Raw genomic sequence first — 16,462 nt, 5'->3', positions numbered from 1 at the left:
ACTCACAGATTTGCTATTTTGTTCGTTTCTTTCTACACGCTGGATATCAGAACACATGAACATAAGAGGAAAACATCTCTCCCCTTTCCAGAATAAGCTCTATTCTTTTCTATTAATGTCCTAACCTCATGATTTAGCCCATCACGTCTGTTATACCTATTAAATGATTTATTAAGACATCCAGTTCTTCCTGTTTATCCACTCTTGCATTAGCTAACATGTAAGCTATTCAATGCATTGAACTGCTATCCTTCCTCCTTTCCCTCCAGTAACCCTATAAATAACACTGCATCCATAATTTTTAAGCCCTTTTCCAGATCACCATTTTTTTTATGTCTGTCTGTTGTCATCAGGTCCTTTATTATGTACTTAAAACCCTCTTTACTGTCTTAGCAGGTGAATGTGCTTTCCTTTTTTTTCAGGCATACCTAGTCAGACATTTTCAAATCAATTCCCATTTGCCCTGGCTGGGTGATTCAGACCAGCACAGACCTTCATTAAAGACCCTCAGAGTGCTAAATTCCTTTACTGCTTTCCTCAGACACATTTTTCTCTTCATTCACAATGGAGAAAACAATGTACAGAGAGATCAGGGTCACTTGTCCACTGTCCAAAAGGAAAACAGAAGCAGAGATCAGAGGTCCGGGCTCGCAGACCTTTAACTATTGTGTTACGTGCCCCTGCAGGTATTTTCTTGAGAGTAACCCATATTATCAAAGAAGATGACAGACACTGTTAAAAACAGAACTTCCCTATGCTCACAGATTTCCTCCTCTAAAGTAAATGCTACTCCAGTCCTCTCCCCAGGGACTCCACGTTTAGTCCTGGCATAAAATCCATTAAAACGATAAATGGCTTCAAAGTAAATGGGATTAGATGAAAAAAGTTTGAAAAATCTATCAGCTTGTAGCAATGCACTAGTAGAGCTCRTGCTAGGCCAGGGCACAGAGAGCCAGCTCAGCTCTTGGCTGTYAAGAAGCAGAGGTAGAGCTGTTCCAACACGCCACATGCTTACACAGGGGAGTTCAGATAAGCAAAGCATTTTTTTCTCCTTTCTCAGACTGCCTCCCAGCATCATGTATTCCCCTCTATACAAGTAGGGCAGAAGCACCTGAATGGTGCACCAGCATCAACATGCTACCTAGGAGGAGGATYTSTAGGACAATCCATTCCTGAAAGCCMCAGATAGYCATGAACCTGCGTTCAAAACTGWCTGGCAATTCTCTGGCCTRCCCTGGCAAATTCACCCTGAACACCAGGACTCTTCCCTTTCTAGAGACCCGAGTTCTTAAGAGTCATCAGCCTTCCGAGAGGTGGCATTCCCAAAGGCCAAGGTCTGAGGCAACTTTCTAATGACAAGATATTCCTTATCCTTATTGGAAATAACAGCCAACACCTTTGTTAATGCAAGCACAGCCACAACAAATTGCAAAGGGTGCCTCGTCCAACACGGTCAGCGAGCAAATCTCTCTCCTCTAGATACACAAAAGGAGAACCACCACTGACCACATGCACAAGACAGCACTGTCTCAGTGGTTTTATTTTTGCCAGCAGAGAACAGTGAGGCCCTCCTGCTGTGTTTCCCAAACAAGCAGTTTTCAACTATGATAGATCAGACATCTCTTTTATTTGTTTCTGTAACAGTTCGGACAGAAATGAAGCCTCTTGGATAACTGCTATAAACAAAAAGCTAGAGAAACCTTACCATTACATCAGCTATGCCTGGAAACCACTGCTCRGAATATTTTGGCTGTAGATCCAAGCACACATGTCTTATCATGCACTGTTAATTCTGAACGCATTAAGGAAAAAGGGAGGGGAAAACTGAAGGGTTGGCAGATGAGAGTTTTTTCAATTCTTGAAACATTTTTACCTCTAAGCAACTCATATTAAACCTTCTGYTTCTGCAAACTGTGGTCACAAATCACTGGAAAGAAGGAATGAGATTTGTACTCCAAGTTATCRTTTCACTGCCACTGAAAACTATTTTAAATTTTTCAGCAGTGGAAACTCAGCATACACAAATATGGCCTATTGCCCAGTTCTTGATCCAACCACTGAGACCAAGTCACTGGGAAAGYGGCTGTTTTCTCAGGCAGACAGATTTAGGAACTAAACCACAGAATAACATCTGTACTGAATAATGTTAAATTCATGCCAAAAATCAGCTATAAATGTAACYGGCCAGCCCACAAGGCTTCTACATTTAGGACTGTTGTATGGAAAAGTCCCACAAAAGATTAGATTCAAGATCTGGTCAGAGATCCTGGAAATTTGCTAGTGGTTTATGCTAAGGAGCATATGCCAATAGAAACACTTTGMACAGGCCATTGGAAAAGGTTTGCAGATATTAGATTTTGTGGCTCCAAGGAGCAGGAGGTTAAGCCCTGCGTGGTTGTGCCAAGTTATATACAAACCATGGCCTGATACCTCATGTATGAAATGAACACAGCCCAATTAGGGGAGTGCCAGAGTAACCAAGCCTGAAAACAGTGTAGAGACAACATCAAAAAAAAAAAAAAAAAAAAAAAAAAAAACTCTGCCGCACCCTTTAAACAAGCAACCTCAAGAGCATGAAAATTGCACAGAATCAGCTACAAATAGTGGCATCAGGGAGCTGGGCTCATCTGTTCAGTTTTCCTTGCAAAAACAGTTTTCCTCTTAGCAAAGCATACCAATACCACGATGTGAAAGTTGGACTAGGTAGCACTGTTCTTAGAGTTCCCAGGAGCACGCTGTATGACCTTCCCAAGCCTACCTTTTGGGCAGCAGCAATTCAGGCCTTCCCCATCCCCATTAGCCTATAAGCAGCTCCCCAAGGCCTCCACCATGCAGCATGTTTTTGTTTCAAATTTCACAGGTGAGTCTCCTTCCAGCATGTCTCATCCCCCCACTACACTTGTGGATCCTTCTTTGGGGTACCTCATCTACTGTTGGGGCACCATGCGATCCAGCTTTCCATACCACCTCTCAGGGACGGCAGAAGTGCCTCTGTGCATCTGGCATGCAGGAGATCACCCACCACTTCACAGGAAGAGAATTATCCTTTATTTATGCCCTGCACCCAACTTACTCCAAGTGAGCAAGTAACTGAAATCTGCCAYGGTGTGCCGATACCTCCGTCCCCCATCCCCCTAAAAAAGAAAATTTTAGTGTTCACCAAAGGACAACYCCATGGGAGAGGGCAAGTCATTATATACTATATTAGAGAATTTAAATTGTTACTCCTAGGGAGGTTATTATGCAAGCTATTAGCCAAAGTCTCCCTTCACATTAGAGCAGGAACTGCTTCCTTTTGCAATCGTAAAGCRACAAAGGAACCATGCAACAAGTTGATGGGCAGGTATTGTCCTGGGGCAGAATGCCTATAGTTGGGTTCAAGTGAACAAGTATAATTTTTATAGCAGCAATACCATAGGATTTTAAATTTATAATACAGCAGTGCCTGCGGGGGTTAGAGCTGCATTGAGTGACTGATATATATATATACACACACACACACACACACACATATATATACACACACATATATATATAATGTAAAGGATCTTTACCAAGCCAATTTATAGCTCACAATTTTAATAAAGACCAGAGAATAAGTGGTGAAGAGATGAGCTATATGAAGGGCCTAAAACTTGCAGGGGTTAAATATCTACACTATACACGCAGTTTGGGACCCAGGSAAAAAATGAACTGCAATTACCTGTGTATCAGTCTAACACTGTAAGCTACAGGGTGCTGAAGTGTGGCAGTTGCTTTATAGTACCAAACCAAAGCCTATCCCTGACTTCAAATGCAGCCAAAGCGTGCTGTGGTGCAGTGACTGGGCGTGCGGCAGGAGGACGGGTGAGAACCAGACGGGACGGACGTGGGAAAGGTGAAGATCGCAGCCAGGCCCCGCTCAGAGCAGGCGCACGCACGGGTGCCTGGCAAACAAGCSTGTTTTTTATTACTGACTCAAAGGAGGGGCTCTCAAGGCCTCCATGTTATAAAATTGAACATTTTTAAATGGCAAATGCCCGTTCCTCTCTCGAGCCTCTCTGACTGCTGTGGTTAGAGATAGTTTCTTCTGGCACTCACATGCATTTTCATCTTTGGCACGCTCTGGTTTATACTGAGTGTGAGGGATTTAATTTAAAAGTTCTGAGGCAAGACCATTCGGATACACCACCATAAATAGGATTTTATCCCTATTCCATCCTGCCTGTCTGTTCTTAAATGAAAATCTTAAATCTTCCTTACCAGATCTTTTTGCCTCCCATAATTTAAAAACAAGACAGAGACTCCTGAAAGGTCTAGAATCCTCCTTCCTTATGAAGAAATGAAATGTAAGAAATACACTTTCGTAGAAGGTAAACTCTTTGGTCAAGGATTCTCTCTTTTGTGCCTAGTACAGAGCTAAATCTACTGTCAGCACTGAAAAGGCCACTACATAACATCTGGAATTTGACAACATAGGTAAAACATTTTGCATGTTCCTGGACAAGATATCAATGCAAAATGAATCTTTTCTGGCATCACCTAATGTAGGACTCCTTCAAGAGATGTCCTAAAATATCTCTGTTGTCATATAGCAGATCTAAGGTCTGAAATAAAAAAAAYTGAGAGTGAACTGGCATTATTTCTGCCTCAGGTCCAGTAAATATTTAGCTTAAAGATAAAGTTCGGTATTAGATCCTGCGGCATTTCATATTATCACTGTAAGGACAGAGAGAACGATGGCAGGCAAAGAAGGCTCCAGAAGCTGTGCTCAACGTGTACTACACGTGCGGCCAAGCAGGACCTCTGTGACACAGGCCTGAGAAGTGCTAGAGAAGCTCAAAAAAAAAAATACTCACAAAAAAATACTCTTTTATCAGGTCTCTACGACGAGGACAGAGGCTGCCCCACCTCTCCCTTCCCCCTTCTCCTGTGATAGCACCAGTCCTGATTTGTCCTTCCCTTCCTCCTGCCCAGCAGGTCTCACTCCTCCCTTGCCCAGATCCTCAGCAAGGTGAAACTTGCYACATCTCAGAAGTGGCGAAATTATTTCTTAATTTAGATTATTTCTTAAGGAACGTCTACATGTTTGCACGCCTGTTTTCAGTCCACTTCTGAATGAAAACGAGTGCTTTCAAACATTTTACCAAGTGGAAAATCTGTCTCTTCTTYATTTTGGGAAATTTTAATTTTGGAAATCCTATTTTTCCAAACTTGGTTTAGAATTTTATATCACTTTGTATCCTGTTTTCAGTAATAGTGGTTCATCATATTTTGACAAATATCAACAGGCCAAATAAAACAGCTGAAATAGTTAATTATTTGTATTTTAAAAATTATTCTGGTACTGATCAAACTATATCATATCCTTTAATAGAAGACAGTATCTCCTATGGATGCCGGTAATGCCATAGCTTGATACAATTGCACATGTTGTTAATAACAGTGATACACAGTGACGGGAAGTGATGTAAAATCATAAAAATAAATACAGCTCTGAAAAAAGTTTGAAAAGTTTTTCAATTCACAGTTATGTTCCTCATGGGAAATTATGTCAAAATAAATACATTTTTATACTCAGTGTCTGTGGTCATAAAAGATTTCCTATTAGATCTGAATGGGAGTCACAAAACCAGCCAAGCTTTATGTTGGCAGAGCCACTCTTGAGCTGCAGGCCAGTTACTGTCCCCCTCCCAGTCAGGCTTCTCCTTATGGAGCTACGTGATCCCGCTGAGCTCTGCCCAGAGCTCAGCTCCTCGTAGACCGGTTGTCCTGGAGAGCAGCTTATTTTTTCCTACATGCTCCAAAAATGTAAAGTCTCCCCATTCTTCTCTGCTTAGGCAATGCTACTTGCAGGTTAAGCCTCAGCATGAAAGATCTCAGTCAGACATCTTTTCCACAAAAACATTTCTGCTGCTTATCTAAAACATGTATTTCCCCATTTCAGCTTGAACAGCTTAACTAAGGTTTAGTCATCTAGRAACTGGTTTCCTTCAACWGTTTTTGTGCAAGTATCTGACATGGCATATTACRGATTGTTGTTGTTTCATATATGTGWATAATATGTGTATAAACACATACTACTGTTTTATGAAGCTCAGTTTTAATTATATYYCTGCTCCTTGTGTAAAGGACACAAAACTATAAAAAGTTGATTCTTGACTCCAAGAAGTTCAGAGCATGTTACTCTCTCTAGTTAAACTGTATCTATCCTGAAAAAATCCTCCTAATTTCTYTTGCATCCTAGATCATAAGAAAACAGTCATATCTTGCTGAGGAGAATGAGTGAAATGTTGCTGCTTCTGATGGAAGRAATACTGATCCCAGTTTCAGCAATTTACACCTGAGATAATCCATTCTCTCCCCTACAAGTCGTTTGAGACCTGTGCTAATGGTATAACGTCAAGTTTAGTCCAGCTTTGTTTTTGGAATGGGAATTAGACCTCTCCATGAGCAGCGCTGTCCCTCTAGGAAGTGAGAGCGAATGGGGTGTTCCCCGCAGAGGACCCTCATCTGTTCCGAGGCAGCACAGGCCTGAAGATGTCTCCCAGCACAAAGACCCCTAAATTATTTTATTAAAATAGCACTTCATCCCTGGCATGTACTCCAGTGAAATGTCTGCAAAAAGCAGTCATAGCCCCATTGGYTTTTCGGCTGCAAGGCAAAGGAATTTAAAAAATAAATAAAACAACCCCCCCCCCCCCTTTTCTAGCTTCCTCTTATAGAAGCTCCTCATTCCCTGATCAGCCCAGTCTCTCATAGCCCTCTCTGAACTTYTTCGTTTTTGAATTCAGTGGTGTTGAACTGGTGATCAAAGCACATAAAATGTGCTTTCCCTGCAAAGTATGCTTCTTTATATCTAGGAAGAGCTGAATCTCTAAGTCTTTCAAACACCTGGTTTGAAGGGACTGAATGCTGCTCCATTAAAGCCCAGATAYGGGACTGGGCAAAACACTAATTTTTCCTAATACAGCAATTTGTCTTTTTGATAATCAGCACAACTACTGCTATATAAGCAGCGATGGCTTGGGTGGACAAGCTCAGCGGTATCTCCTCTCCAAAGCCAAGRGAGAGAAAGAGACCTCCAGTTGGCAGAGATGATTCCCTGTGAGAAGACACAACCCTTTCTTGTGGACTATCAGAACAGCAGATGCCCTTGTCCTCACTTCAGGGCACACAGTCTGCCCTGCATCAGGAATGGGAAACAGCAGCACAATTCCAAACATAAACCTTTGGGGAAAAGCTATCGAGTCTTCTGAGCTCAGACAGGTTGGGGAAAAAATACTCATGTCAAAATATGAGTAGGGCATTAACCTCTGTCTCCAGCTTATACAGGGAGGAACATCGAGAGCCCTTGGAAAGGCAAGATCAAAGACTTTCCCTTTCAACACAGAAGCTGCTGGCATAAATTCCTGAAAAGAGATCAGGCCACCTTGACAGCAACCTGGGCCTGGAAATGAAGTGCTAAAATGCTAGACACAGCTCATTTACTCCTACTGCAAAGCCCCAGTACACATGAAGATCCACCGTAAGGAGCTGCAGGAGGCTGGTCCACTGTATGGATACACCAGTCGCCCTCCTGTTGGATGCCTTTGTCCCTTCTGTGTCCCTCTCAGGACTCAGTGGGCCATCCTGTGGGGCAGCGTGCAGGAGGGGTGGAATAAACAACACTGGTGAGGGGAGCAGTGAAAGCAATCAGTGTTGGCAGAATAGATACAATATATATATATACACACGCTCTCAGGACTGAATGAATGGACGAGTAAAGGCCGTATAGACGGGCTTCCGAATGAGGCTTGAGCATGTACACCTCCTGTCTTTACGCTCTTTCTTCTTCATATAAAAAAAAGGTTGATGACACTAGCTCCCTGTCTGCATGAGAAAAACCACAGGAATGCTCTGAGACAGAGCACAAAGATTATGCTGGAACTTTTGGGAGGGAGCAGGAGAGCCAGTCACACAGACCAGCTAAATGCACAAGGCTTCTGAAGCAGCTGAGCCCCACATTCAACATGAACATCCCTGGAATTCAGGGCTTTTGCATGAAATGCCATTCTCTCTTGAAGCAGCACCCAGATGACCCCATTTCTATCCCCAGAGAGCTCTTCCAGCCTACTTGCAGTAGCTTCCCCACAGAAAGAAGGCTAATATCCTCCAAGCATCCCTCTCCGCAAGGATTTCTGCTACAAAGTCTCATGACAATCACGCTGCAGAGGATGGGTGTTCCCTATCTCTATATCCATTCATTTCAGGGACTATCTCGGGGTGCCACGTGGAGCTCACATTGAAGGAATTGTGTAGGCCCAGTTTTCTACTCCAGGGCTAGCATTCCCTTCTGTAGCCTTCAGGTTGCTCTCAGGGTGCATCTCTTTACTTTGCTTTTCTCCTTGCCTCACACTAAAGGGAGTATCTGGGCCTTTGCCATTAACACTTCTCATCATCAAGTAACTGCACCAAGCTATCAGACTAACTTACTTCCACCTTGAGAGAGGGCACTGGGTATCACTCCCTCCACTCCAAGATACTCATGTAGAAATTACATCAAAAAAACAGAACTTTACAGACTGTTCTATTTTAAATGCCCTCCTGTTCACYGGGACCCAGTCTGCAGCACTTCCCTGAGGTAGCAGTAAATGCAGGGAAAATAAACAGAACGCATCTTCCCGCACCTGCTCTGCGGGTGTAAGACAYGCTCCAAAGCATGTCCTCAAGGGCTAGTGCATGTGCTGAGTTCATATTYCTTAGGCTGTCAACAGTGACAATGGTATTACCAGACCTTACTCACCTTTCAATTTCTTCTTTCCAAATTTTAATCCAAATAGAGGCATCCCAAAACTTTATTTTAGTCCAACTCCATGGAATTTCTGTAAGACAAGAGAGAACATAATTCGCAATGGGGGTTTCTACTCACACAGTGTGACACGATGCAACATGAACATGTGATTTATGGCCTTACAGTGGGAGATACTAGCTCCAAAGCAATATGATCAACAGCCACAGTTCTTCATATAGTAAGTTTTAAACATAAAACCATCTCAGGTTTGCAAGTTGCGCTCCTTCAGTGTAGGTTACTTTACCTTGGACATTTTGATCTGTTCATCTCCTGACACAGCACAGAGAAGGGCCAGTGAAGGAGAGGCTAAAAAGAAAGTTCCCTGCTACCTTAACTATATGAAAAGGATAAGATATTCACAGGGCTTGCATTTAAGATACAAAGGAGTTAGGTGACTATCTACAGCCAGACTAGCCTCCCTGAAGAGAGGGAAACAGTGGGAAACACTGGCTTCCTGTGCATCTGCCTGTTCTCAACATGTGCTGGCTCACAGCTCCCGGTCTGCTGGGTATCCTCGGTGTTTGAGGCTGACTAGCTTATACAGCTCCAAGTAAAAATTTTCCCCTGGTGGCTGTAAAATTTATGGCTCAGAGGCCGAAAGCTAGGCACCTGAAATGCTTTTAAGGCACTTAGCGTGTCCAGACAGTCAGACCGAGCATTAGAAAAATCACATCAAGTCTGGTGGTGATGAAACTTCCGGTTTTGCCAGCGTGGCACTGTTTATTCAAGAGACTTAATGGCCACGTTGGCGCTGACAGGCTGGGAAGATCCAGGAGCACTGGGAAAAGGCTGTCTTCTTCTGCGTGCCTCGCTGACCTGGAGCCTGAATCAACAAGAATGCTGTACTAATTGCTAAACAGGCTAATGGAGCCCATCAGAGAAGTTTGGGGGAATCGTGATTTAACTAAAATAAGTTTTCTAAATGACTATAACTAAGTGATAGAATGAAGTTTTTGTACTTTGACACTGCTTATGTTCCATAAAGAAAAATTTAAAATCATGGGTAAAGAACACCCACAATGAGTCACAGCAACTTGCAGATCTTCATATTGTCTCTCATACAAAAACAAACCAATTCCTCCTGTTTAATTTTAAAGTGCCACTTGCTTTAAATCATATTCTATCTGTGCCCAAGCAAGGCTGGCTAAGGAGAAAAGTACAGCAGACAATATAACACATTTCAGAAACACACAAATGTSAATGCAGCCTGTGCCAGTGGCCAGCTGCACTCCTGACCCAACACCACTGGTCAGCGCCTGGTGCAATGTGGGTTTCACTCTTTTCYGGAGAGCAAAGATAAACTTGAAGAAAAGCTCTACAACGATTGCATAGGTTGAACACTTCTGTGCAGATCTCCTCTGTCCCAYATGCTAAAACAGAGCTATTGCCAGCAGTTGTAATTCAATGAGCCTGAAATATTGCCAACAGCAGCAGGTGAGGCTGCAGCCGCCTGCTGACGGCTGGAGGCCCTGGACCCACAGCAGCCCAGGCACAGTTGTCCCAGCTGTGCACCGGTTGTGCTCAGGTACTGCAGTGCTCAGGAACCCCTCTGCACCCACTGTCCTTGAAAGAGATCCTTTTTTTCAGTCACTCACATAGATCCAACTGTTTCTGCTCACCAGAACAAAAGTTTGGGCAATACTTCTCCACAGTTTCCTCTGTCCATGGAGCTAAGCCACTTGAAGTTRCAGTACTCAATGTCACAACCTAAAGCTTTCTCAATCCTGCTGTTCTTTTGAGGTTAATTTAAAATAACCCTAKCACTTCTTTTACTTTCCATCCCTTACTGGCCTTGGCATATCATTTTCAACATATTCTTCTGTATCATTTGGGGACTGCTAATCCCAGGCCTTATATAAATTTCCTAACTAAGAATGAGCTCCTCATAAACAAGTGGGAGGAGTGAGACCAGCTCCCCACACACCTATAAGTAAAGACCTTAGACTCTTCCTAGAGCACCAAGAGCTGCAGATCTGATAATCACAGTCCACGTGTAGCATCAGATTGCAAAGGGTTGGCTGGTCGTAATCATTTGATACAGGTACAATGCTGAACTCCAGACTTTGCTGTATTTGCCAAATGCTTTAGAAAGACTGTATGCAACTACTAAATCTCTCCTAGTTGCGTACTTAATTGAAAGGCATATAATTTCAGTAGAGGGAAAGAAAAAAGGTGTTTATTTTTATGGGAGAGCAGAGAGGTTATAAGCCTTCTCTCACAAATAATAAAGTCAAACAAACAATAGAGTTCAGATCAGCTTCTCATAAATAAAAACATGAAACTTCCTTCAGCTCTGACACACGGGTTTTGTTAATTACTGTGGTACATTAATCATTGGTTTCTAGCATGACAGCTGTGTGATAAAAAACCTGCAATAATACACTATTTTGTCATGGGGCATCTTTAATTTCTTCAGCTTCTCAGTGCATTTGATCAGAATTGCATCCGCTGAATATCTTTGCTCAGCAGCAAATTCAAATTACCTTTAAGGGCAGCTTGATTAAATAATCCTACAGGCTCACCATTCTAGTGAAAACTTGTATTTTAGAGCAGGCATAGACTGAGATAAACTTTACCCTATACACYTGTACCAATACCTTTCCAAATATGTTACTTCCATCACACAGCTTTTCACAGTTGTTTGCTTAGCTAAAGCCCATGAGTTGCAAATTTTTCCAAAGTTGACCTGATCCTCTAAGCAAAATTCAGTTCCTGCCTTGCCAAAACCACATTGTCTTTTGAAAATGTGTCAGTATTCAGCGGGTGCACCCATAATGACACGAAAGGCTTGTAACACGCTAAGGTACACGCTTTATTTTGATAATATTACAAATATCTTCTTTTCCCAGTTTGCTTTTGGCTCACAMATCTCATTCTCATACTCCTTTAGCTAGCAATTTAATCTCTGAGTTTTTTTCACAGTCTGTAGCTTCTTTGTGTGCCTGTCTGCTAATAGCACAGCTTCTGGCAATACACCTTAATACTTTTATGTGCCTGTTTTCAGCCTGAGACTTCATTGCCCTTCTGCTGCAAGTATGGAAAGAAACCTAAAGAAACGGTGGTGGAGTTATCCTCTTTGTGGGTGCTTGGCACTTCGTACCGGTACTAGCTGTGGCTTCGATTGCTTTGATCACCTCAGACTGCTTTGGCTGCTGTGTCCTTCACCTGGTCCTCAAGTGCTAGGTACCATTCTCAGTACGGTTCTATTTGTGCTAGTGCGCGCAATTTCTACAGCAAGATGTGTTCCTCTTGGCTGATGTTAGCTCTGCCAGCCTGATTTTTTYCTTGGCATATTTTGGGCTCTCAGCTGTACCTTAAGAGTCAAGAAACTCTCCACCTGTATCTGTCAACAATCTCCTCCAGGGTTTTGTTCCGTATTCCAGTTGTGATCAAAATTCACTCCCCTGTTCAGCTGTCTTTTCTTATGTCTTGCTTTATTTTTTAAATCAGAAGTTCAGCTTCCCTTCCAAAATTGTAACAATGGATCTTCAGCCTCTTATCAGTGATATACACTGCTATGATTTTAATTTCCTTTTGCACTTTCTGGAAGAATGATGTCTCTGATATGCTTCATTTTCATGTGGTATGAAGTACTTCTCAAATTTTGGTATGATATTTTCACAACCTCCTATTTCTGAACTAACTGAAAACCATAAAACATATGAAAGCTTCCAAGAGTCAAAATGCAGACAACTTCCTGTTTGCCTTCATTTTCCCAGGCACCAATGATTTTCAGATACAAAGTGAAGCACAGCTTAAATCTCCTCAAGCTGTCTTCCATAGAATACATCAGCTCAGATGGACTTTTTTGCAGCTCCATTTTTCACTTGACTATTCTGTTTCATTTCTGTTTCCTCCTGGTACCCTGTGCTGTTCAGTAATCAGCTGAGGCTCACAGTATTTGAAAGAGATCTCTATTAGTGGTGCAGTTCCAACTCCTCTGCTTAACAGGACATATGTTACTTCCCCATCTTTCCAGAGCTGACAGCGAAAATCATTTAAAGATCAAATTCTCTGTTCCTCATTTATAGGGAGTCAAGGGTATGAACTAGGAATAAATTTCCTCGCTGTGGAAGGCTTTCGTGTATACAATGCTCTATAAACTGTCTAACTAGGGCTTASACTTCTGCAAAGACAATCCAACTCTTCTGTGGCTACTGGCAATTTCATCATGAGCTTCAAGCACTTCRATATCCACAATGAGAATAGCCGCTTTGATATGTCTTGAATAGGGAGGAGATGTTCTTTCAAAATCCAAGCTCAGTCTTATTTAAGGCCTGAGAGGCAAAAGCYAGAATCTAGATTTGGCTTGAGAACACAATTCTAATGTTCCTTCTGCGTAAGAGGCAGCTTGTGATGAGCTATGACAAGTGGAATTTGCAGAGGCCACAATCTAATCCAAAAACATGGCTCGCTAAGGGTAATTCATCAACCAAGAGCAAAGGCAGTCTACTGCAAACTGGAGATGGAAGGAGGCACTCCCTGCCGCTGCAAGGATAAGTAGAATAATCAGAAAAGATGTCACTCTGATGAACAGAAAACAGACGTTCTGAGTGGAAAATATGGTTAGTTTCTTGGACCCATTTCTCTGGGTGTAGCTACATGATACATCAGATTCAATGATAAATATGAATTAAAGAACACTTGGTGCTTCTGCTCCCACTACCTTCTTCCCAGGCTCTCTGAAGTGAACCACATTAAAAATATTCATTTTTGGAAGGGTTATTTTTAATCCAGATCATGAAGTACAGTCCAGTACAGAACAAAATTCCTGTCCAAACTGCAGTATTAGCTGATCTGATGGGGCAATGAATTGTGATATGATGGTGGAAACAAGCACCCAAAGTCCAGTGAAGATAGGCAGCAAAATAAGATTTCTCCAGTCAGTTTTGTCACCAGAAATAATGTGATATATATACGTATCCTTATCATGCAATTGCTTTGTYTACCTGAAAATTCAGAACGCATGCCATGCCTTCACTCAACAGCTTTCCATGTCAAGTCAGCTTCTGTATGTGAGCAAGATTTGTAAGGAAATGTTTTTATCTATATTCAGCTGATGTAGCAATCACAAATATTCACAGGTCTTGGAACCTTCTTTTTGTTTTTCTTTTTTTTTCCAGTACTAAATATCCAATCAACGGCTCAGTATATGAGAAAGTAGAATCCCAAGCACAGGACATCACGATAGAAAAGGCTCAAGACTGCTTGTGTTGCCTGTTGCTCTTGATGGAGTAATGCTACTGCATACCATGGGATGAACCAAGTCTAAGTCCTCAGGTTTTGAACACATCTCCCTCTAAACTGGATTTGGARGAACAGTTGAGAAAATATGTAAAGGTTTAAATAAGGTAAGTCTCCTAACTCCGTATTTTTTCCATGCCTTCGTTTCATACTTGCTAGGGGGGTGTACAATGTCAGATACTAAAAAAGAAGTCACATTTGCTCACAGGTATCATACAGAAGGGCATCGCCGTTGGCACAACGCCTCCTGATGCTCTGGCAAGAGCAGTGTAAACGCCTGGTACACTTGGCACTGACTGACCTTGTAACATGCCACAAAAAGTCATGTTTGTAAAGGGCCCCATTTAAAGTGCTGATGTATTAACAGTTTCARATTGCTCAAATTGAGGTTCTCAAGAGTAAGTTGCATTTGCTTTCCTCTATTTAAAGCAAACATTAAAATTTCAGCCATTAAAAATAATTAATACCAGTCATCTTTAACATTAATGTACATTAGGAATTATATTTCTCCACCCCTCCTTATATCCTYTTGTGTTTGAACACCTCAAAAGCAAAGTAGAAAAAACACTTATTGTACCTCTCCCTACTTCGCAAATGGAAAATATAGGAAATGAGTGGCAGAACAGGCAACTGAAACTTGTGATTTTAATCTCAGAATAATACTGTTATTTTGCAGCTGTAGTTGGATTTGCCTGGATTCARCTTGGAATAAGTTTAAGAAACAACCAAAGACTAATCTTTAGTCAGGATTCACAAAAGAAGTGCTGATGCAGATTTAAATTTGCTAGCTCTCTGCAAGGAGTCTGAAAGTTTGCCTAAAACGTCCCCAGCTTTCTAAAGCAGGAATACCTGAACAGGTATCCTGGGTGAAGTGAACCAACCTTCAGCTATTTTCCRGTGCAGTTCCAAACTACATGTACAGCAACTCACAAAATTATCCACAGACCAAACTGCTCCTACTCCTTACACTCTACTGTGCCAATACAATTAGTTGTAATTGCTGAGAAACAGAYTCTTTCTGTTATCTGCCACGTTTTAAAGTAATGATCTAATATCTTCCATCTGTCTTCATTAAAACTCTCTTTAAATTGACACCAGAATGGCTGTCAAAATTTGCATTCAGCTCCTTTGGGTATGTTAGTYGTAATGCTCAGGTTACTGATCAACAGCAGAGGAAGAGAGTGTTCACGGAAAGAAATGCAAACTGCAGTYTGCTCCCTCCGAAGCAGTTCAAACAATAGCAGTTTCCTCATACAGCTGCTGGCTAAAATCATGCACAGTTCAGTTCACTCCACCCATAAGTCTATCAGYGTGGGCATATAAAAAACCCAACCCAAAGCACTTTGATTAAGCTTTACAAAAATCTTGGGTCTGAAAATGCAAATTTTCTGCTCCAGAAGCTGTCAGGAAAAAGGAATTAGTCAAATGAAAGCATTTAGTCTTACCCTTGAAGGCTTCTAAAAGTCACAGCAACAAAGTTACTGCCCTCCATAGCACTCCGATACACTCCTCTCTTCTCGTTTACACGCTGCTTTATCCCCTCCCAAGATCAACAGCTTGGCTCATAGTCGCAGAGAAACGACACTCATCTAAGAAACCAAAGCTTCTTTACACGGTGAAATAGGCATTGTATCCTTGTCTCCCATTCTGTAAAACGCACTGCAGATCCTGCTTGCCCTGCAAAGTCCCAGTAACTAAACTTACTCTAAGTTCCCTACTTCTTACTTCAGTCACTAGTCTTGGCTCCTTGCCATTTTTTTTTTTTTTATTCTGTTTCCTGTTGATATGGAGAGTGTAGTAGTTCCCTTAAAATAAAATGCCCAGGACAACAAGCTGTGAAAGATTAAAGTAGAAAAGCAAAGCACCTCGGGCTGTAACAGCCCATTTAATTCCAAAGACAACTGTTGCTCTCTTTACCTACCTCCTGCTGATGCAGAAGCTTTCAAAAGGAAACCAAGAGAGTAAAAGAGCCCAACATATTAAATTGCTTTCAAAAAGATGAATTTGGTAAGGGACTCGTTTCCCAGAAACAGCCCTGCTCTCTGCCTGTATTCCCAAAGTTAGTCAGGTTCTTTAAACACATAGAGACTATCCTACAAGCTGATCCCAAGGCTCCACCTAGTCCAATTTCTAACAGTTGCGAGGAGCAAACTCTGCAGAGAAAAACTCATAAAGCACAATTGCATAACTCAACCACAGAGCTTCCTCTAGTCAGCCAGAGGACAGCTCTATGCGCCAAAATGTAAGGGTTTACTCATCCCTTACAGAATTACCTCCCCTTGGCCCCTTTGACATCCGCACGGCCTCACAGACAGTGCACAGCTGTCAAGGTGGTCCTCCTTGCCAATTGCTCTTAGCAGAATCACAAGCCTCTGCACTTTCTCACACRCTCTCTCACCTACAGCA

General features: G+C 42.1%; 1 protein-coding gene across 2 annotated transcripts in view; it reads right to left on the bottom strand.

Moving 5' to 3' along the window:
• The window catches only part of LOC146596961 (phospholipid-transporting ATPase ID-like), a 72,393-nt gene extending 56,219 nt beyond the window's left edge, over positions 1–16,174 (bottom strand). The window contains exons 1-3 of one of the 2 annotated variants that reach the window (XM_085303051.1): positions 15,978–16,174; positions 15,502–15,733; positions 8,765–8,843 (exon numbers count right to left, since the gene is read on the bottom strand). In XM_085303051.1, coding sequence (XP_085159177.1) covers positions 8,765–8,807 — 43 coding nt within the window. In that variant the 5' untranslated portion in view covers positions 8,808–8,843; positions 15,502–15,733; positions 15,978–16,174. The remainder of the gene's footprint in view (positions 1–8,764; positions 8,844–15,501; positions 15,734–15,977) is intronic. The other variant, XM_085303052.1, reaches the window with a different exon arrangement.
• Between the last annotated feature and the right edge of the window lie 288 nt (positions 16,175–16,462).

The sequence above is a fragment of the Rhea americana genome, unplaced genomic scaffold (genome assembly GCF_003343005.1).
Source record: "Rhea americana isolate MKP2758 unplaced genomic scaffold, rheAme1 scaffold_196, whole genome shotgun sequence".
In the NCBI taxonomy this organism is placed as follows: Eukaryota; Metazoa; Chordata; class Aves; order Rheiformes; family Rheidae; genus Rhea; species Rhea americana.
This window is presented reverse-complemented; position numbering and strand designations above follow the sequence as displayed.